The sequence below is a fragment of the Lynx rufus genome, unplaced genomic scaffold (assembly GCF_022079265.1).
Source record: "Lynx rufus isolate CCGP_SWC_20201006 ecotype Redwood Valley unplaced genomic scaffold, mLynRuf1.p SCAF_3, whole genome shotgun sequence".
NCBI classification, from domain to species: domain Eukaryota; kingdom Metazoa; phylum Chordata; class Mammalia; order Carnivora; family Felidae; genus Lynx; species Lynx rufus.
Window position 1 is genome coordinate 69,083,176 of NW_025814845.1, and position 23,634 is coordinate 69,106,809.

Genomic DNA, 23,634 nt, shown 5'->3' on the forward strand with positions numbered 1-23,634 from the left:
GTGAAACCATATGGTATCTGTCTTTCTCTGTATGGCTTATTTCACTTAGCATCACACTCTCCAGTTCCATCCACGTTGCTACAAAAGGCCATATTTCATTTTTTCTCATTGCCACGTAGTATTCCATTGTGTATATAAACCACAATTTCTTTATCCATTCATCAGTTGATGGACATTTAGGCTCTTTCCATAATTTGGCTATTGTTGAGAGTGCTGCTATGAACATTGGGGTACAAGTGCCCCTATGCATCAGTACTCCTGTATCCCTTGGGTAGATTCCTAGCAGTGCTATTGCTGGGTCATAGGGTAGGTCTATTTTTAATTTTCTGAGGAACCTCCACACTGCTTTCCAGAGCGGCTGCACCAATTTGCATTCCCACCAACAGTGCAAAAGGGTTCCCGTTTCTCCACATCCTCTCCAGCATCTATAGTCTCCTGATTTGTTCATTTTGGCCACTCTGACTGGCGTGAGGTGATACCTGAGTGTGGTTTTGATTTGTATTTCCCTGATAAGGAGCGACGCTGAACATCTTTTCATGTGCCTGTTGGCCATCTGGATGTCTTCTTTAGAGAAGTGTCTATTCATGTTTTCTGCCCATTTCTTCACTGGGTTATTTGTTTTTCGGGTGTGGAGTTTGGTGAGCTCTTTATAGATTTTAGATACTAGCCCTTTGTCCGATATGTCATTTGCAAATATCTTTTCCCATTGCGTTGGTTGCCTTTTAGTTTTGTTGGTTGTTTCCTTGGCTGTGCAGAAGCTTTTTATCTTCATAAGGTCCCAGTAATTCACTTTTGCTTTTAATTCCCTTGCCTTTGGGGATGTGTCGAGTAAGAGATTGCTACGGCTGAGGTCAGAGAGGTCTTTTCCTGCTTTCTCCTCTAAGGTTCTGATGGTTTCCTGTCTCACATTTAGGTCCTTTATCCATTTTGAGTTTATTTTTGTGAATGGTGTGAGAAAGTGGTCTAGTTTCAACCTTCTGCATGTTGCTGTCCAGTTCTCCCAGCACCATTTGTTAAAGAGGCTGTCTTTTTTCCATTGGATGTTCTTTCCTGCTTTGTCAAAGATGAGTTGGCCATACGTTTGTGGGTCTAGTTCTGGGGTTTCTATTCTATTCCATTGGTCTGTGTGTCTGTTTTTGTGCCAATACCATGCTGTCTTGATGATGACAGCTTTGTAGTAGAGGCTAAAGTCTGGGATTGTGATGCCTCCTGCTTTGGTCTTCTTCTTCAAAATTCCTTTGGCTATTCGGGGCCTTTTGTGGTTCCATATGAATTTTAGGATTGCTTGTTCTAGTTTCGAGAAGAATGCTGGTGCAATTTTGATTGGGACTGCATTGAATGTGTAGATAGCTTTGGGTAGTATTGACATTTTGACAATATTTATTTTTCCAATCCATGAGCAGGGAATGTCTTTCCATTTCTTTAAATCTTCTTCAATTACCTTCATAAGCTTTCTATAGTTTTCAGCATACAGATCCTTTACATCTTTGGTTAGATTTATTCCTAGGTATTTTATGCTTCTTGGTGCAATTGTGAATGGGATCAGTTTCTTTATTTGTCTTTCTGTGGCTTCATTGTTAGTGTATAAGAATGCAACTGATTTCTGTACATTGATTTTGTATCCTGCAACTTTGCTGAATTCATGTATCAGTTCTAGCAGACCCTTGGTGGAGTCTATCGGATTTTCCATGTATAATATCATGTCATCTGCAAAAAGCGAAAGCTTGACTTCATCTTTGCCAATAATGATGCCTTTGATTTCCTTTTGTTGTCTGATTGCTGATGCTAGCACTTCCAGCACTATGTTAAACAACAACGGTGAGAGTGGGCATCCCTGTCGTGTTCCTGATCTCAGGGGAAAAGCTCTCAGTTTTTCCCCGTTGAGGATGATGTTAGCTGTGGGCTTTTCATAAATGGCTTTTATGATCTTTAAGTATGTTCCTTCTATCCCGACTTTCTCAAGGGTTTTTATTAAGAAAGGGTGCTGGATTTTGTCAAAGGCCTTTTCTGCATCTATTGACAGGATCATATGGTTCTTCTCTTTTTTTTTGTTAATGTGATGTATTACGTTGATTGATTTGCGAATGTTGAACCAGCCCTGCATCCCAGGAATGAATCCCACTTGATCATGGTGAATAATTCTTTTTATATGCTGTTGAATTCGATTTGCTAGTATCTTATTGAGAATTTTTGCATCCATATTCATCAGGGATATTGGCCTGTAGTTCTCTTTTTTTACTGGGTCTCTGTCTGGTTTAGGAATCAAAGTAATACTGGCTTCATAGAATGAGTCTGGAAGTTTTCCTTCCCTTTCTATTTCTTGGAATAGCTTGAGAAGGATAGGTATTATCTCTGCTTTAAACGTCTGGTAGAACTCCCCTGGGAAGCCATCTGGTCCTGGACTCTTATTTGTTGGGAGATTTTTGATAACTGATTCAATTTCTTCGCTGGTTATGGGTCTGTTCAAGCTTTCTATTTCCTCCTGATTGAGTTTTGGAAGAGTGTGGGTGTTCAGGAATTTGTCCATTTCTTCCAGGTTGTCCAATTTGTTGGCATATAATTTTTCATAGTATTCCCTGATAATTGTTTGTATCTCTGAGGGATTGGTTGTAATCATTCCATTTTCATTCATGATTTTATCTATTTGGGTCATCTCCCTTTTCTTTTTGAGAAGCCTGGCTAGAGGTTTGTCAATTTCGTTTATTTTTTCAAAAAACCAACTCTTGGTTTCGTTGATCTGCTCTACAGTTTTTTTAGATTCTATATTGTTTATTTCTGCTCTGATCTTTATTATTTCTCTTCTTCTGCTGGGTTTCGGCTGCCTTTGCTGTTCTGCTTCTATTTCCTTTAGGTGTGCTGTTAGATTCTGTATTTGGGATTTTTCTTGTTTCTTGAGATAGGCCTGGATTGCAATGTATTTTCCTCTCAGGACTGCCTTCGCTGCGTCCCAAAGCGTTTGGATTGTTGTATTTTCATTTTCGTTTGTTTCCATATATTTTTTGAGTTCTTCTCTAATTGCCTGGTTGACCCACTCATTCGTTAGTAGGGTGTTTTTTAACCTCCATGCTTTTGGAGGTTTTCCAGACTTTTTCCTGTGGTTGATTTCAAGCTTCATAGCGTTGTGGTCTGAAAGTATGCATGGTATAATTTCAATTCTTGTAAACTTATGAAGGGCTGTTTTGTGACCCAGTATATGATCTATCTTGGAGAATGTTCCATGTGCACTCGAGAAGAAAGTATATTCTGTTGCTTTGGGATGCAGAGTTCTAAATATATCTGTCAAGTCCATCTGATCCAATGTCTCATTCAGGGCCCTTGTTTCTTTATTGACCGTGTGTCTAGCTGATCTATCCATTTCTGTAAGTGGGGTGTTAAAGTCCCCAGCAATTACCACATTCTTATCAATAAGGTTGCTTCTGTTTATGAGTAATTGTTTTATATATTTGGGGGCTCCGGTATTCGGCGCATAGACATTTATAATTGTTAGCTCTTCCTGATGGATAGACCCTGTAACTATTATATAATGTCCTTCTTCATCTCTTGTTACAGCCTTTAATTTAAAGTCTAGTTTGTCTGATATAAGTATGGCTACTCCAGCTTTCTTCTGGCTTCCAGTAGCATGATAAATAGTTCTCCATCCCCTCACTCTGAATCTAAAGGTGTCCTCAGGTCTAAAATGAGTCTCTTGTAGACAGCAAATAGATGGGTCTTGTTTTTTTATCCATTCTGATACCCTATGTCTTTTGGTTGGCGCATTTAATCCATTTACATTCAGTGTTATTATAGAAAGATACGGGTTTAGAGTCATTGTGATGTCTGTATGTTTTATGCTTGTAGTGATGTCTCTGGTACTTTGTCTCACAGGGTCCCCCTTAGGATCTCTTGTAGGGCTGGTTTAGTGGTGACAAATTCCTTCAGTTTTTGTTTGTTTGGGAAGACCTTTATCTCTCCTTCTATTCTAAATGACAGACTTGCTGGATAAAGGATTCTCGGCTGCATATTTTTGCTGTCTAGCACCCTGAAAATCTCGTGCCAATTCTTTCTGGCCTGCCAAGTTTCAAAAGAGAGATCAGTCACGAGTCTTATAGGTCTCCCTTTATATGTGAGGGCACGTTTACCCCTTGCTGCTTTCAGAATTTTCTCTTTATCCTTGTATTTTGCCAGTTTCACTATGATATGTCGTGCAGAAGATCGATTCAAGTTACGTCTGAAGGGAGTTCTCTGTGCCTCTTGGATTTCAATGCCTTTTTCCTTCCCCAGTTCAGGGAAGTTCTCAGCTATTATTTCTTCAAGTACCCCTTCAGCACCTTTCCCTCTCTCTTCCTCCTCTGGGATACCAATTATGCGTATATTATTTCTTTTTAGTGTATCACTTAGTTCTCTAATTTTCCCCTCATACTCCTGGATTTTTTTATCTCTCTTTTTCTCAGCTTCCTCTTTTTCCATAACTTTATCTTCTAGTTCACCTATTCTCTCCTCTGCCTCTTCCATCCGAGCCGTGGTGGTTTGCATTTTGTTTTCCATTTCCTTTAAAGCGTTTTTCAGCTCCTCGTGACTGTTCATTAGTCCCCTGATGTCTGTAGCAAGAGATTCTCTGCTGTCCTGTATGCTGTTTTCCAGCCCAGCGATTAATTTTATGACTATTATTCTAAATTCACTTTCTGTTATATTATTTAAATCCTTTTTGATCAGCTCATTAGCTGTTGTTATTTCCTGGAGATTCTTCTGAGGGGAATTCTTCCGCTTGGTCATTTTGGATAGTCCCTGGTGTGGTGAGGGCCTGCAGGGCACTTCCCCTGTGCTGTGGTGTATAACTGGAGTTGGTGGGCGGGGCCGCAGTCCCACCTGATGTCTGCCCCCAGCCCACCGCTGGGGCCACAGTCAGACTGGTGTGTGCCTTCTCTTCCCCTCTCCTAGGGGCGGGATTCACTGTGGGGTGGCGTGGCCCGTCTGGGCTACTTGCACACTGCCAGGCTTGTGGTGCTGGGGATCTGGCGTATTAGCTGGGGTGGGTAGGCAAGGTGCACGGGGGCTGGAGGGGCAGGCTTAGCTCCCTTCTCCTTAGGTGATCCACTTCAGGAGGGGCCCTGTGGCAGCGGGAGGGAGTCAGATCTGCTGCCGGAGGCTCCGCAGAAGCACAGAGTTGGGTGTTTGCGGGGAGCGAGCAATTTCCCTGGCCAGAACCGGTTCCCTTTGGGATTTTGGCTGGGGGATGGGCGGGGGAGATGGCGCTGGCGAGCGCCTTTGTTCCCCGCCAAACTGAGCTCTGTCGTCCGGGGGCTCCGCAGCTCACCCTCCCTTTGTCCTCTAGCCTTCCCGCTTTCCGAGCAGAGCTGTTAACTTATGACCTCCCAGACGCTAAGTCGCGCTTGCTGTCGGAACACAGTCCGTCAGGCCCCTCCGCTTTTGCAAGCCGGACTCGGGGGCTCTGCTTGGCCGGCGAGCCGCCCCTCCGCCCCGGCTCCCTCCCGCCAGTCCGTGGAGCGCGCACCGCCTCGCCGCCCTTCCTACCCTCTTCCGTGGGCCTCTCGTCTGCACTTGGGTCCGGTGACTCCGTTCTGCTAATCCTCTGGCGGTTTTCTGGGTTATTTAGGCAGGTGTAGGTGGAATCTAAGTGATCAGCAGGACGCGCGGTGAGCCCAGCGTCCTCCTACGCCGCCATCTTCCCAGAATCCAGAAGAAGTTCAATATCATGATTTTTAAAAGACCAAAAGACTTCCAGAAAATCAATTTATTGGCAGAATAAAATCTTAAACATTAAATATCAGTACATGGAAAAATGTTTTCCTATGACAGTCTAATGTACAAGAGTTGTAAATCCTATGAAATAAATGTTCATGACCGATTTTGTAGCAAGTATTCAAAAACACTTCAGGCCCATCTGCTGGTGTGGGGTAGGAGAATGCATGTGGGGCATAGGAATACTTAGGGACAAAGGGTATTTTCAGGTAGAAGGACTATGTTTGATTAATCGAACTACCACTTAAGTAGCTGAGTAATTTGGGGGAAGATATTTCAACTCTTTAAAGTTTAGAAGTTTTTGTTTTTGTGTTTAATCTGAAAACTGGAGTTAATGCAGTGGTTTGCTAGTAAATGTTTTACAACTGGCTCTTTAGGGCACAGAATTATCTGTTTTGTACCATTTACTTTCTATGGTGTAAGAACCATGGCTGATTTCAAGCTATTAACATTGTGTCCCCAAATGAGTCTAAGCTGACTTCAGCACTCCACTGGTAATGTGTAGGGAAGTACTTAATACAGTCATATGACACAAATGTTACCTATCACCTTCTTTCATAACATTTTCTTTCTTATGGTGCTAGCCAACAAAAACTAGTATCTTTCTGTAGCACACACAAAAACTAAATTTTTAGAGAAAAATTTTAATGCATATTTTATGTAGGAGGATAGATGTTTTTAAAAGGATATTAAACAAAAATAAATCTTGACTGTCAAAAAACTCCATCAGAATATCCAATTTCACTTAATTCATAAATTCAGATTATGTTACATTCTTTATATCACTAATGGGAAAGAGAGAGATAACTTATTTGAGAGAAAAACATTTATTTATTTATTTTTTAAAACAAACGTTAAAATTTTTTTTTTTTATCTTGGGGAGAGAGTGTGCACATGAGTAGGGGAAAGGCGTAGAGAGAGAGAATCTTGGGGCTCAGTCCCATGACCCTGGGATCATAACCTGAGCTGAAATCAAGTGTTAGATGCTCAACTGATTGAGCCACCAGGTGCCCCAAGGGAAGAACATTTTATAAAAAACTGTTCAGGGGCGCCTGCGTGGCGCAGTCGGTTAAGCGTCCGACTTCAGCCAGGTCACGATCTCGCGGTCTGTGAGTTCGAGCCCCGCGTCGGGCTCTGGGCTGATGGCTCAGAGCCTGGAGCCTGTTTCCGATGCTGTGTCTCCCTCTCTCTCTGCCCCTCCCCCGTTCATGCTCTGTCTCTCTCTGTCCCAAAAATAAATAAACGTTGAAAAAAAAAATTAAAAAAAACAAAACTGTTCATATACCTAATGATAGAGCTCCAAAATACATGAAGAAAAATTGATGGAATTGAGAAAAAACAGTTTAAAAATAAGAATTGGAGGGCGCCTGGGTGGCGCAGTCGGTTAAGCGTCCGACTTCAGCCAGGTCACGATCTCACGGCCCGTGAGTTCGAGCCCCGCGGCGGGCTCTGGGCTGATGGCTCAGAGCCTGGAACCTGTTTCCGATTCTGTGTCTCCCTCTCTCTCTGCCCCTCCCCTGTTCATGCTCTGTCTCTCTCTGTCCCCCCAAAAATAAATAAACATTGAAAAAAAATTTAAAAAAAAATAAATAAATAAAAATAAGAATTGGAGACATTAATTTTACTTTCAAAAATGAATTGAACAACTAGAAAGATTAGCAAAGAAATAGAAGACTTGAACAAAAATACAAATCAACTAGACCTAACGGCATCTATAGCTTTGAAGGGGCTTTTCTCTACATTATTTAAATTTTGTTTATAATCATTATACATTATCACAAAAGCAATAAAGATACCTCCAATGACATATCTAGTACACATTTTAAATATGGTGTTTCTCAGGACAATTGCTCAGAGCCTGGAGCCTGCTTCTGATTCTGTGTCTCCCTCTCTCGGCCCCTCCCCAACTCTCTCTCTCTTTCTCTCTCTCTCTCTCTCTCTCTCAAAATAAATAAACATTGAAAAAAAATTTTTTTTAATTTATGTGAAGAAATAAAGCTAGGAATAGCAGGGCATTTGGAGTTAGGGAGCTAGTAGGAATTCCAGTCTGCCACTTTCAGGCTGTGTGACCTTGAGCAATCTTCTTAACTTCTCCAACTTACAGTTTCTTTGTTCATAAAATGGGCACTGTAAGACTTATCTTGCAGATAAACATTAGAGCAAGGATAGGCAAACTATGTCCTGGTGCCAAATCTAGTCCTCCTAGATTAGAGATTAGAGGTTATTTATATAAGGTATCTACGCCTAGTTGGGCACCTATTTAGCAGGCTTTCAAAAAATGTTTTTAATAAAACGATTTCTTGATATCCAAGTTTATTTAATGCAAATAACTCTTAGCTGTCAAAAAAAAATTACTCAGAACACCTGATTACACTTAATTCCAATTAACTCAGATTATGTTGAATTATAACTGCTATAGTAAACCAGTTTCTTTGCAGTGTGTTAGATGTGTAAATATAAGAATCAATAAACGGTATCTTTGATGTGCTTGAAAAGGGAATGTAAGTCCCAACATTAATATGATACAAATTCTTTGGAATCAATCATTTTGAGGTTTGTTTAGTTTCCTTCTTTCAGAAAGGCCCTCCTCTGTGTAAAAAGGGAAAAGGTTTGGCCTGAGGCTCAGTTCTGTTCCTTACAGGTAAATTACTTAATCTCTACAAGCAAAAGCATTGTCATGAGTTTTAAGAAAATTACAAATTTTGGGGCGCCTGGGTGGCTCAGTCAGTTGAGCGTCCAACTTCGGCTCAGGTCATGATCTCACGGTCTGTGAGTTCGAGCCCCGCGTCAGGCTCTGGGCTGACAGCTCAGAGCCTGGAGCCTGCTCATATTCTGGGTCTCCCTCTCTATCTCTCTCTGCCCTCTCCCACTCATGCTGTCTCTCTCTGTCTCTCAAAAATAAATAAACATTAAAAATATTAAAAAAAATTACAAATTTTATTTAGTGTCCACAATATAGAGTAAGATCTGTCTTCTAATTAGCACTAAGTTTCTAGATTAAAACCAACTTCACCGTTGGTATCTACTCTAGTATCAGTTTATCTTCAAAGGGGTTCATGTGGCAGGGACCAAGACCCAGACCCTTGCTAAACCAGGTTATATTCCTGTGATTGGCCTAGACTCCTGCCAACTTCGATTTATCCTTTTCCCCCCATAGCAAGCTTCCCAATTATTATTTATTTATTTCCCCCAATTATTTTTTTTAATTGTCACTAGTAGAGCTTTGCCAGAGAGGGCACTCTTGCCCACGAGGAACGTTAGTTTATGTAGCCTTGTCCTGGGGGCAAGGTTAAAAAACCCAATTATAATTTTATAAAAATATGGTACCTGTTTTTAACTGCTGAAAGACAGTCTGAGTGAAAAAGTTGACTCAAAATATTATATTAGGGTCCAATGAGAGTTTTCCCCCTGAAAATAATTAAATAATGGAGGAAATTGGCAAATCTTACCCTTGAGGATGGTACTCCTCTCTCTGACACTCCCTTTTAATTTTAATGAACTCTTAAAAAAATTTATTTGTTCTATTGAGATATGATTGACACATCACATATCACATGTAAGTTTAAGGTGTACAATGTGTTGATTTGATACAATTATATATTGCAATATGATTATCACTGTGGAATTAGTTAACACCTCTATCATATCACATGGTTATTTTTTGTGTGTGATGGGAACAATTAAGATCTAGCTTCTTAGCAACTTTGATGTTTATAATATGGTATTGCTGCCTATAATCACTATGCTGCACATTAGAACTCCAGGAGTTAACTTACTGGTTGCAAGCTTATATCCTGAAACAATTATCTCCTCAATTCCCCCACCCCTGGTAACCACCATTTTATTGTGTTTTTATAAGTCCAGCTTTTTTAGATTCCACACTTAAGTGAGATCATACAGTACTTGTTTGACAGTTTAATGAAGTTTTATCCTCTTTCTACTTCTGATAAGTTCCATTTCTCAGGACCCCGAAATAATTCATCTTTTGTTTTCTCTTCAGAGTCCAATTAGGATTTATTTGATTAATACAGATGAGTTTAAACACTAGGTCTTCTGAAATAAATATGCTTTTGTTTTCTAACAAAATTGTATCTTAAAAAGGGACTTTTAGGACAATTTGATAGATTCTTTGTAGGGCATCAGATCTTTGCACAGCTACCAAATTTCTACTTGACGTTGGCTTTCTACTCTATACCTGTGGGTAGACATATTTACATTAAGATGTATTTAAATAGAACCTGATATTTTCCCAAAGTGCCACATTGAATATTCTTCATTAATTTAAAATATATTTTTACCAAAGGCAGATGAATTGGGGGAAAGAGGCAAAATGAAATTTAAAAATTGAATCTTAGGGGCACCTGGGTGGCTCAGTTGGTGAAGTCATCTGACTTCAGCTCAGGTCATGATCTTGTGGTTTGTGAGTTCAAGCCCCATGTAGGGCTCTATACTGACAGCTCAGAGCCTGGAACCTGCTTCAGATTCTGTGTCTCCCTCTCTTGCTGCCCCTTTCCTGCTCACACTCTGTCTCTCTCAAAACTAAACATACATTAAAAAATAAATAAATAAAAATTGAATCTTATCAGCATGATAGATCCCAGTATGTATGCAGATTTACTATAAAGATAACATTTCAAAGTAGTGAAGGAAATGATGTATTATTTAATAAATAATGCAAAATAATGCATTAACTATTTGGGAAAAACAAGCTATACGGTGACTTTTTTTTTTTTTAATTTTAGAAGGAGGGCGAGAACATGCAAGCAGAGGAGACAGGCAGAGAGAGAGAGAAAGAGGGAAAGAGAGAGAGAGAGAGAAAATCCCAAGCAGGGACACAGGGCTCGATCGATCTCATGACCCTGGGATCATGACCTGAGCTGAAATCAAGAGTCAGAGGCTTTGTGTGGAGCAAAGCTCCAAATGTGAAAATCCAACCATAAAAGTACTGGAGAAATAAATATAGGTGGGTATTTTTATAAGCTTAGGCTGAAAAAGACCTTTATAAATATCTCGCCAAACCTATAGGCCATGATGGAAAATAAACTGAGAAGTTTTAATGTAAAACTAAATAAAAAGAAGTTGAAAGGCAAATAGCAAACTGGGGAAAAATATATGCAATGTGTATGACATATAAGATAGTATCTTGAATGTACAATGAACTTATAGATATTAATTTAAAACTCTATTGCTCAATAGAAAAGGTGAGCAGAGGTCATGAAACAGGCAATTCACAAAAGAAGTCAAACTACTGGGGTGCCTGGGTGGCTCAGTCAGCTGGGTATTCAACTCTAGATTTCGGCTCAAGTCATGATCTCATGGCTTATGGGATCGAGCCCTGTGTCAGGCTCTGTGCTGACAGCACAAAACCTGCGTGGCATTCTTTCCACCTTCCCCTTTCTGCCCCTCCCTTGCTTGCACAGTCTCTCTCTCAAAATAAATAAATGGACATTTTAAAAAATTAAAAAAAAAAGACGTCAAACTACCAAAAAATAAACATTTAAATAAAATTTAAAAAGGGGCACCTGGGTGGCTCAGTTGGTTAAGCATCCAACTCTTGGTTATGGCTTAGGTCATGATCTCACAGTTCATGGGCTCTGCACTGACAGTGGGGAGCCTGCCTGAGATTCTCTCTCTCTCTCTCTCTCTCTCTCTCTCTCTCGCACACACTCTCTCTCTGCACCCCCCCCTTGTGTGTGTGCTGTGTCTCTCTGAAAATAAATAAATAAACCTAAAAAAAAAAAAAAAAGAAGGAAAGAAGCCCTACTACCAAAAAACATAAGAAAACACTTTAATGTAGCTACTAGGTCATCAGGAAACAAAGATGATCCTTCCTGTATGGAAAGGGCAGAACATCACCAGAAGGCAGGCTGCTGAGGAAGTAGAAAAGCAGTGGCACTCTTCCTCCCTCGTGGGTACAGGTGCAGATTGGTGAAACACTTCGGGGGCAGTTTGGCAGCACGTACGAATATTTAAAATGTGTACACCCTTTGACCCAGTAATCCCTCTTCTAAAATCTACCTGAAGGAGACACCACCAAAATGTGAAAATATGTGCGCATTAGTGATGAGGGAGCTTGGGGCAAGCTGAGGGCAAAATACAGGCTGCCACACACATACCCACTCCCCCCACCCCCCAGGTGGAATGTGTGTGATATTCCTCAGACACTCATGGCTACCGAAGAACAAAGAAAATTGCCATGGTGATGTGGGAAACTAAGACAAATGAAAAACTAAATTCCCTTACTGCCTACAGCCCATTGACAAGTCCTTCAAACCAGCAGAGTGACCTCCCTCTATAGGGGCTCAGCTGCCTGGATGATGACAGTTTGCTAGGGGCAAAAGAGAACCTTGGCTTAACACTGTGACAACCTTGAGGATCCTGTAAGTCTACTTCCTTTATCTCAACTGCCCCAAGATATAGGTTGTCAATCATCCTCCAAGTTTATGCCCCCCCCCCATATACATCTGAAGAGTCTCATGACTGGGGTTTTATTAAATGGTAATAAGTGGTGTTTCCCTAGGAACAGCTAGCCACTCAAGGTCCTAAAAACCTTGCTTCCAAAATACCTTAGAGACTAACTCTATCCTTGACTCTGCCCCAACCTGAGGGTATACAATGAGTTACCTGTCACAACCCCATGTGGCTATTCCTGCTCATGGGTCCTGTCCCCATGCTTTAATAAAATCACTAGTTTGGCACCAAAAACGTCTTCAAGAATTCTTTCTTGGCTGTCAACTCTGGACCTTACGAACCCCCCATCACCCCAAAACTTTATCACTAGGGTGTTCATTGCAGCTGTGCCAGGGTAAAAATCACTAGTAGATACTAATGTTCAGACTAAGTAACCAACACAATTTATGATAAAGTTCTGTCTTTACTGACATGAAATGATGTCCATGACATAAGGCTGAGGGAAATAAGTAGTTTACATACAGTTTTCAGAACCCCACGTGTAATATATGCCAGTTACATATAATTTAGACATTTAAGCTATACATGGAGAGATGTCTGGAAGGATGTTCATCAAAATGTTGAGTAGTTTGCAGTAGATAGAAGGTTTCAAGGCAATTTAAAAATAAACTTTCTTACTTATTCGTATTTTTCTGTATGTTGGAATTTTTTAAAGTTATGCATCATGTTACAAAGACATTAAAACTACTCCCAAAGAAAAGAAACATTAAAAATTAACCTCTGGGGCACCTGGGTGGCTCAAATGGTTAACATCCAACTCTCGGTTTCAGCTCAAGTCATGATCTCACAGCCTCATGGGTTTGAGCCCCACATCAGGCTCTACGATGGCAGCTCGGAGACTGCTTGAGATTCTCTCTCTCACTCTCTGCCCATCCTCACTTGTGCTGTCTCTGTCTCTCTCAAGATAAATAAACTTAAAAAAAAAAAACTAACCTCAGAGCTTATCCTTTATAGTTTTATAAGTTTTTAAAAAATGTTTATTTATTTTTGAGAGAGAGAGAGAGAGTGCACACAGGGGAGGAGCAGACAGAGAGGTAGAGGATCCGAACAAAGAGGTCTCTGAGCTGACAGCAGAGAGCCCAATATGGGGTTTCAACTCACAAACCCTAAGCTTTTTTTTAACTAAGCTATTTTTTAACTAAGTAAAGACTAGTGCTCACTATGGAGGATAATCTCTAGATTACCGATGATGCTTGTTAAACAGAGTCCCAAGTCCCCTTCCCCACCACTACCCTCTCCTAGCCAAACGCAAGCAATCAACATCTCTGGGAGTCGGACCTCTACATGGTTCCCAAGCACTCACTCCTGGTGAAAGGTATGTATACTTAAGTCAGAAAACCACTGCTCAGGACAAGAAAAAAAAAGGAAGATTACCAAGTTCACCTGAGTTCCTCATATTTATGTTTACATATATTCTCCCCTTCTCTTTGCCTCACCTGCTTTCCCACAATCTACAGGAGCTGAAATTGAGATGAGCTAAGGGAATTGAATGTCAGGTGTTTTAAGGATTAAAATATTTAAGAAAACCCACGGAATGGCTGATATTCATAGCAATCACCAATCCTTTTGTCGTCTTCATTTCTGTCTCAACTTACCTGGTACTTGCGTTTTTGATGAAGCCAGTATTTATGAAATTAGGGCAGAGACATGTTGTTTTGATTCCGGTTCTTTCTAAGGCAGCCAGTTCTTCAGTCAAAGCTCTATGAAATCCGACAGCAGCAAATTTGCTTGAACTGGAAATAAACAGAGAGGCCAGAAGATAATTAGAGAAAGCTGTGGTATCTATTGAATTCAGATGTCTGTTTTCTTTAGTTAAGTGTGGTCCTCCGCCGAGCCTCATGGCCATCAGCTGAGTCTCAGGGTCCAGCCCAGACCTACCAAATCAGAATGTGCATTACGGATCCTCAGGTAAATTTATAGGCATTAAAGTCTAAGAAGCATTGACACAGAACACTTATTGGAGCGAGAACTGAGTGGGTTTAAAGGTCTTGCTAGGAAAACTGGTGAAGCGTTGGTTTTTGTTGTTGCTGTTTCCATAAGATTTAATGTCTCCATAGCCTGTTAATTATTTAATACATCCAGGGAATTCCTGGGTAAATTCTCCTGGACAAGTCCCATTTTCCCTTTCAGACTCTGCTTCACTTCCTCAACAAGGCCTTTCCTGACCCCTAGTCTAAATTATTTCATTATGTAGTAATCTTCAGTTTTACATGACAGCCTGTTTTGGATTTGTGATTAAATACTTGTTTGGGTGAATTTTTTTTTTTTTTTTAACGTCTGTCCCTCAAACTTGTACTATAAGTCTGTGACTATTTTGGTTTCCAAGGAATCCCCAGGGCCTACCACAGTGCTTGGCTTATAATAGCTGCTCAAAAAATATTTGTCAAATAAATAAATCAAAATGCAAAGCAATTCTTACTGTCACAGCTCCTTCATTTGCCAAGAGAGGCAAATTAATAATATTTTAAGCAGACATTAATTTTCCAGTTAGGTTTTTTTTTCTTTTTAAATCAGCTTTATTGAGAAATAAATTCATGTATCATATAATTCTCCCACTTGAAGTGTATAATTCAGTGGTTTTTGGAATATTACATTACTGATTTTTAAAAATTATGTGAAAATAGGGGTGCTTGGGTGGTTTAGTCGGTTAAGTGACTGACTCCAGTTCAGGTTATCATCTCATGGTTCGTGGGTTCAAGCCCCACATCAGCCTCTGTGCTGACCGCTTAGAGCCTGGAGCCTGCTTTGGATTCTGTGTCTCCCTCTCTCTCAGCACCCGCCCCACCCCCCCCACTCTCTATTTCTTTCTCTCAAAAAGTGAATAAACATTAAAAAATTTTTTTAAATTGTGTGACAATACACATAACATAAAATTTGCCATTTTAACCATTTTAAAATGTGCAACTCAGCGCCATCAATTACTAGATTATTTTTCTCTAAGTCTGTATTTATTAGCAATTACACAAAGTAGCTGTAAATTCTTGCCAATTAACCTGTGCTTTGGAAAATACAAAGCTATGCAAAGTTCTCTTTCAACTTTTTTTTTCTTTTAAACCTTAGATATATACTGAAGGCTTAAAAGATAGATGGCTAGTTTTACTCATGAAAAATGTAAACCTTGGGGTGCCTGGGTGGCTCAGTCAGTTAAGCGTCCGATTTCGGCTCAGGTCATGAGCTCCCGGCCCGTGAGTTCGAGCCCCGCGTCCGGCTCTGTGCTGCCAGCTCAGAGCCTGGAGCCTGTTTCCGATTCTGTGTCCCCCTCTCTCTCTGCCCCTCCCCCACTCATGCTCGGTCTCTCTCTGTCTCAGAAATAAACATTAAAAAAAAAAAATTAAAAAAAAACAGAAAGAAAAATGTAAATCTTAACTTGAAAAACCACACAAAAATAATCGCACGTAAAATTGATTACTACATGTCAGGCACTGTCCTCAGTTTTTCCGATGTATTAACTGCATTTGCTCCTCACAACAACTCTTTGAAATAGGTATTACTATGATCCCCATTTACCAAAAAGGAAGCTGAAGCACTGTGGGGGTTGTTGGTTTGCAATCTCCTCTGGAGCTCCTTGGGTACGATCTGAAACTGCCCCCACCCCTCCCCTGCACACAGAGGGCGGGGAGAGAGCAAAGAAAGAGGCAGGCCACTCCAGATTGGCAAGTGGCAGATTTAACAAGTAAGGGAACCTGGAGGTTTGTCTTGGGCAGCCGCAGGGTGAGGTCCTCACACCCACCTGCCAGAATCTTACAAGTTTATATACAGGCCTTTTGGGTTCAGTCATATATACATCCAGATAGTCACAGCACATTTCTATTTCTAGCCCAAAGGGTACCTTTGTGTGAGTCAGAAAAACCTACTCCTCTTCTAAAGCTACTTTACTGCCATCTCCTGGAAGATTTTTTAAGTTTAAGGGGACCCGAATATGCACAGTGCCCCCTAGAATTGTGTAGTGTGCAATCTGCGCACAAACTGTGTGTGTCGTTCCTGCTTTGACAACACTTGATGAGAACTTTTACTTCTGCTGAAAGCACTATCAATAGTTTCTCATACAGAACATGTTCTCTCTTGGTTTTCATAGCTAAACATTCAGTGGAGTAGAATCAAATTAGAATCAAGAGAGTTACAGTATTTACCATGGCAAAGAGGAGGAAGCATGACAGGGCATTCACAGCCCTTGTTGGATCCTCTGATTCTCTTGGGTTACCTCAATGCCTGGGGACTAAGAATCTGGCAAAGAGTAGAAATTCGTGTAGTAGCTGAGTAGCAACACCTGCAGCTAGCTTTCATCAAGGAAAACAATGCCAAATGATGTGAGCCTTTGATGGCCAGGAGACAATCACCTAACCTAAACTGGGTTTGAAAGAGACAATACATGATCTGCATCACACATCTGTTCTGTAACTGCTTCAACAGCTATTTCATCTTAAAAAACAAACAAAACCCCCCCAAAACCCAAAAACTCAATCCAAGTCTATGTTCATAAGAAAATGTTTTTAAGTTTATTTATTCATTTCAAGGGAGATGGAGAGAGTAAGTGGGGAAGGGGCAGAGAGAGAGAGAGAGAGAGAGAGAGAGAGAGAGAGAGAGAATCCCAAGCAGGCTTCCCATTACCAGTGCAGGGTCCAATGTAGGGTTTAAACTCATGAAATGTAAGATCTTGACCTAAGCCAAAAACAAAAGTCAAACATTCAACCAACCGAGCCACCCAGGCACCCCATTTTAGAAACTATTAGAAAACAAATATATGTTAAGAAAGGAAAAGGGAGGGAAGGGAAGGAAAGGAAGACAGAAAATATAGATGAACAAAATAAAATTACTTGTCATTACCAAAGAATAACCACTCTCTAGGTGTGGTTTGAGTAAAATGGCTTGGTATATATCCTTGCAAACTTTTATTTATTTTTTTCACATAATTCCAGATTTAATAAGTGTCTATATACTTTTTTGTGCCATATTAGAAAATATAGTTACAGGCTTTTGGGGGTTATAGTACATGCCACAAGGTCACATTAGAAAATAAATTCCATCTTTAACATCACTAAGATATGTAATACACAAATTACAATGCTTAGAATGATTTCTGCCACTGCAGTAAAGTTCAAAGATAATTAGATAACTCTCATTTCAATGGCTTCTGGATAAAGCTACAATGAACTGTTCATGAGAGATCAAATAGTAAACACAAAACAAAACAGATAAACAGAAGCACAGGAAGCTCATCTTGACTTTTCAAGGAAGATAAACATTCATGAATTACTTACTATACCCACAGTATATGGGACCCTCAGGTAAAAGATAACTGAATTGTTTCTGGACTATTTCCTTTTGGACTGGATGGGAAAGTCTTAGCTTATGCATACCATGTGACAGAGGAGTTTTGCAACAGTCTAGGGATGAGGCTGGGAACCACACACCCCTCTTGTTGCTGTTGTTACTTAATAGGTATTGAGGTCCAAGTGCAGTAGAGAACACATAATTAGGCATGGTTTCTGACCAGGATATTAACAACTTTTGTTAAAGGAAAATGTCTAGACACTAAAACAATTTATTCTCCTCATCTTTAGTAACCTTAAGGCATATCAAATAATGATTTGATTTGGTTTCCTATGGGAGATGAGTTTTGTGGAAAGATTGTAAAGAGTGCAACTTAAGAATCAGACGTCTTAGAATGACCTTGGTCTCCCCTGTCAAATGTCAGTCATTAAGGCTAAATTACTGCATTCTCTGGATAAAAGTTGATTCTATTTTAATTATAGAATATAAGTTTCTTCATTGGTTAACCTACCTAAAAAGTTCAAGCTGTTCCTTGGGCACTTTCAGTAGATATACCTGCCTTTTCCTTAACATATTGGGAAATACTAATATATATGAGTTAATTACTGTGGACCATCTTATCATATTTTTCTTTTTTTTTAATTTTATTTTTTTAAATTCACATCCAAATTAGTTAGCATATAGCACAACAATGATTTCAGGAGTAGATTCCTTAATGCCCCTTACCCATTTAGCCTATCCCCCTCCCACAACCCCTCCAGTAATCCTCTGTTTGTTCACCATATTTAAGAGTCTCTTATGTTTTGTCCCCCTCACTGTTTTTATATTATTTTTGTGTTCCTTTATCTTATGTTCATCTGTTTTATCTCTTAAAGTCCTCATATGAGTGAAGTCATATGATATTTGTCTTTCTCTGACTAATTTCGCTTAGCATCATACCTTCCAGTTCCATCCACGTAGTTACAAATGGCAAGATTTCATTCTTTTTGATTGCTGAGTAATACTCCATTGTATATATATACCACTTCTTCTTTATCCATTCATCCATCGATGAACATTTGGGCTCTTTCCATACTTTGGCTACTGTTGATAGTGCTGCTATAAACATTGGGGTGCATATGTCCCTTGGATAAATACCTAGTAGTGCAATTGCTGGGTTGTAGGGTAGTTCTATTTTTAATTTTTTGAGGAACCTCCTTACTGTTTTCAAATGGCTGCACCAGCTTGCATTCCCACCTTGCAAACTTTTAAATGCAAGATATATATCTTTTATATATATGCATACATATGTATGTATACACGTGTAGATATTATATAAAAACAAGATACCCACCCATGCCTGTGTTTATATATTTATACGCATACAACTATATCTGTTGTTTCTAGAAATTGGCCAAGCACTGTTGAGGTGTGTGCAACTCGTAGGTTCCTGTTGGCTATGGTGGCCTCACTATATTGCAAAGAATTGTCTTTACAGTATACAGTGGAGCACACCATTACTGTTACCTGCTTGTGATAGTTAAGTTCTTCACTTATTACAATGGCAGGGATTTCTAAATGGATAACTATTATAGTTTTTTTTTTTTTACAACAATTCCACTATTTAGATGTTTACAACATTTAGAATCCTGGATTATACTTTCTCTTTATACTACTTTGTTTCCACAAAGTTACTTTATTAAAAATTATTAACTTTTATTCATGGTACAAAAAGATTACTCTTGTTGTATAATTTCTTGCTCCTACAAGGGATGAGAAGTGCTTTAAGAGCTGCCTTCTAATTGGACAATTTCCCTGCAGCCACCTCTAGAATGGTCAGCCTGGAGAGGATTAATGATTGATAAAGCTATTGTACAAGAGACTGTGCAACTGACTATTTCGGCAACTTCAAGTTTATCATCATTAATGGTAGTTTTCATTAGGGTAAGAAATCACATACAAGTTAGGAACAAATTAAGGAACCACATCCTGACTTACCAATATGCCAGTAAGAAGGGGACCCCAGTATGCCCAGCTGCTGAAGCCACAGTGACAATATGGCCATGATTATTCTTCATCATCACTGGAAGAAATGCTTTTGTAGTCTAGAAATAGTGTTGATTAAGAGACAATGGTATATTGTTATTTCTGATTTTGTAGACCTATTGGGAAGATTTCCAGACAAAGCTATACTTCATTAACATTTTCCTAGTATAAAAGAAAAAAAAATTTAGATTAACTGCCAAATGTGGCCACATGAGGCAAATGGATAGGATGCCTGGATTAGAAAAACTAATTAAGCAAGGCAATGGATACTGAAAACTTTAAGAATCCATTTCACTTCAATTGTGAACTTCTAATATGCCCTGGTCCTCTCTTTACCTTTTGTCACTGATACTTTCTATCATTTCATATATTGAATAGATATAATAATCTATAGTTATCAAAAGAATTTATATGCAATGTGAAATTGTTAGCAAATAGTTTGGTTATGTCATTTACCAAAATACTGAAGTGAACAGCAATCTTCTAGTAGTCACCGAATGCAATAAATATTTACTGAGCACCTATTATGTGATGAGGATTCAAAAACAATTAAGGCAATGCCCTACATTCTAACAGAGGCAGAAAGACAGGCAAACTTGTAAGTTATAAAAATACAAAGACATAGGTCAATAACTTGGAAATACTGACATAAGATAATACTGCATTTTTACCAACTCCAACATTCTTTTGAGATTATGCTTCCCAAACTGACATCCAAGAAAACTTTGAGAGGCCCTTTCAGGAATGGGCTATTTGGGCAATTTTCAGCCTCTTCAGAAATTCTTTTTTTTTTTTCTCTCTATATATATAATCTATAGACCTTGAATGGTGAGATTTATAATAAAGTTTGCAGCTTTGGGGCCAGAAAATACTCAAGGCCTGAGTCTCCTGAGAATCTGAAAAGCAAACTGGGCTCACTTTTAACAGAACCACAGACGAGGACTTGGATTATCTCTAATTCCTTCTTTCATAAATAAGATCACATAGAGATGTGAGAATCTAGTTTATTTTTGTTTTTAATTTTTTTTAAGAATCCAGTTCAAAATTAAAACATATATAACAGCTGAAGTTTATTATTAATTAATTATTATTATTAATATTTTTAAGGGGCGGGGAGGGAAAATGGTTGATGAGATTTGACCACAGCATGAAAATTGACTGTTTGGGTGCACTTGTGTGACTCAGTCAGTTGAGCTTCCGACTTTGGCTCAGGTCATATCTCATGGTTCGAGCCCCACGACAGGCTCTGGGCTGACAGCTTGGAGCCTGGAGCCTGCTTTGGAGACTGTGTCTCCCTCTCTCTCTTTGCCCCTCCCCCACTCATGCTCAGTCTCTCTCTCTCTCAAAAATAAATAAACATTAAAAAAAAAGGGAAGAAAGAAAATTGACTTCTTTGGGGGGCACCTGGGTGGCTCAGTTGGTTGAGCGCCCGACTTTGGCTCAGGTCATGATCTCGCTGTTCATGGGTTCGAGCCCCATGTAAGGCTCTGTGCTAATAGCTGGGAGCCTGGGGTCTGGAGCCTGCTTCAGATTCTGTGTCTCCCTCTCTCTCTGTCCCTCCCCCCTTCTCTCTCAAAAATGAATAAACACTAAAAAATTCTTAAAAAATAAAAGAAAATTGACTTGTTTTTTTAAAGTTTCTTTATTTTTTTTAGTAATCTCTACATCCAACATGGAGCTCGAACTCATGACTCTGAGATCAAGAGTTGCATGCTCTTCTGATGGCACCAGCCAGGCACCCTCAAAAATGACCTCTTTGTATGACATTATCCTTAGTGCCTGGAGAAAACTTCAGTATTGATTTGACACATCTTTATGTCTACTGAAAGCTCTACTTTAAACATAGTCTTTGGGTTTTACAAAAGGGAATGTTCTTGTAAAAGAAGTCATACCTACCCAGAAATGTGCAAGTATATTAACTTCAAAAGTCTTTTCAATCTGAGGGTCTTGTGTAGCAAACAAATCCGATGTGTAGACTACACCAGCATTATTTACTAAAATACTAACATCTCCAATTTCTGCTTTCACCTTTAAAAATAAGACAAATATCTGCATCATTAAGAGTTACAAAGGAAGGTTTGCATGCAAGGATCATTAAAGAACTACGTGTTTTTTACATCAGATGTGAAAAAAAGAGTAGTTTTGTAATCTATGTGCCAAAATGGAAAAAAGAACTTTTTAATCTTAGCTACTTAATTTCAAAACAGCTAGACCTGGAAGTCTGGCAGGTAGAAATTTTCTTTTGCAATTTAGTCTCTTGACTTTGCTCTATTTATTATACCCGAGAGGCATCTGGCAAATAAAAACAAAACCGGTGACAAAAACCTAGCATTTATTTTTTAAATACTACTTCAAAGGGTAAGCAAAAAAAAAATCAATTGGCAAATGCAGGGACTACATAAGAAACTATGTAAAACTGATTATACCATTAAGCTAGTCACACCTTCTATTGCTTTATTTTTGTGGTCTGTCACTCCATTCTATTGTTCACCAACTATCTTCCCCTGGTGGCAGTTGGCCTATGGGCTGGCAACAAAAGAATATCTTATCTGATATTTTTACGGTGCTTTGAGTAACTAAGCTTCTTGGTGGTTGGACCCTAGAGTTACAATGCATTCTGTTATACATTGTGTTCTAAATAAAAGCTAACTTCTGTTAGGAGTTACCATTATTAGATAGTGTTGCAGTGTGCTGGGGGACTGAGGAGGACGTGACAAATAGCCTATTAAAGGCTTTAATTGTGCTATGCATTTTGCACGATTTCATTATTTATCTCATTTAATTCTCACAATAATTCTATGAGCCTGCAACTCCTGGTACGCTTACTTTAGAGAGGAGGAACATGAAACACTGAATGCCTGTTTCTTGCCCTAGATCACATGGCTACTAAAGGTCACATGGAGCTGAGACTCTCCCAGATCTTCTGACCTCAGAGCCCAAGACAAGCCTCAAACCTCAGACCTCAAACAGAAAGGAAGCCAGGAGGTGGAATACGCATCAGCAACCCAGCAGGACATGATGTGCCAACTGCTGAAGGCTTGTCAGACAGAAATGAATTTCATCAGGTTGTATTTAAATTATTAAAGTGTCAAGCTAAGGTATTTGGCCTTTGATCAACACTATTGGTACGTATACCCACATCTCTAGCACAAAATGAAAACTGTTGTTCAGAATAATGCCCCTAAGATATTGAAAAAAACAGGACATGTATGTGGTTGAAATGATGGAGCTGCTATAACGCCTTCAAAGTAACAGGACTTTGATTCTTTTACACTGTCAAAGCATTTACCCAGACACACTTGTCCCTTCCTTCATACTTGAGTTCCCCATCTGCATCTATTGTCTCCCCACAGTGTGAATGTCTGGTTTGCACATTTCTCAATAATGGCTCAATAATGGAAGCAAGGCATGGGGAGTCTGGGTGGCTGTAGGTTAAGCGTCTGACTTCAGCTCAGGGCATGATCTCACACTTCGTGGGTTTGAGCCCTGTGTTGGGCTCTACGTCCACAGCTCAGAGCCTGCTTCAGATTCTGTCTCCCTCTCTCTCTGCCCCTCCCCCGCTTATGCGCATGCTCTTTCTCTCTCTTTCTCTCTAAGATGAATAAACTTAAAATTTTTAAAAAATAAAAAAGAAAGTCATGAGTTTAAACAGGTGACATAAAAATGTTCTGATACTAAAATAACCACATCAATGGGGCGCCTGGGTGGCGCAGTCGGTTAAGCGTCCGACTTCAGCCAGGTCACGATCTCGCGGTCCGTGAGTTCGAGCCCCGCGTCAGGCTCTGGGCTGATGGCTCAGAGCCTGGAGCCTGTTTCCGATTCTGTGTCTCCCTCTCTCTCTGCCCCTCCCCCGTTCATGCTCTGTCTCTCTCTGTCCCAAAAATAAATAAACGTTGAAAAAAAAAATTAAAAAAAAAAAAAATAAAATAACCACATCAAAACAACTTCAGAATATCTGATAATCACATGCCATTGTGTATATTCTGTTTAAGCATATAGTTTATCCTTGAGCAATTTCAGTAAAAAAAAACAGCATGGTTAAAACACATGGAATAGGTTCAAATAATGAAATTATCTTTTCCAGAACAGCTTATTCCAAGATGAGTCTAGAAGTGATTACTGTGTGCC

At 39.6% G+C, this 23,634-nt stretch overlaps 1 protein-coding gene across 1 annotated transcript in view; it reads right to left on the reverse strand.

The window, feature by feature from the left end:
- HSD17B11 (hydroxysteroid 17-beta dehydrogenase 11) overlaps positions 1-23,634 on the reverse strand; it is a 46,890-nt gene that overhangs the window by 14,143 nt on the left and 9,113 nt on the right. The window contains exons 3-5 of the mRNA XM_047091363.1: positions 21,403-21,534; positions 19,459-19,565; positions 13,806-13,943 (exon numbers count right to left, since the gene is read on the reverse strand). Coding sequence (XP_046947319.1) covers positions 13,806-13,943; positions 19,459-19,565; positions 21,403-21,534 — 377 coding nt within the window. The remainder of the gene's footprint in view (positions 1-13,805; positions 13,944-19,458; positions 19,566-21,402; positions 21,535-23,634) is intronic.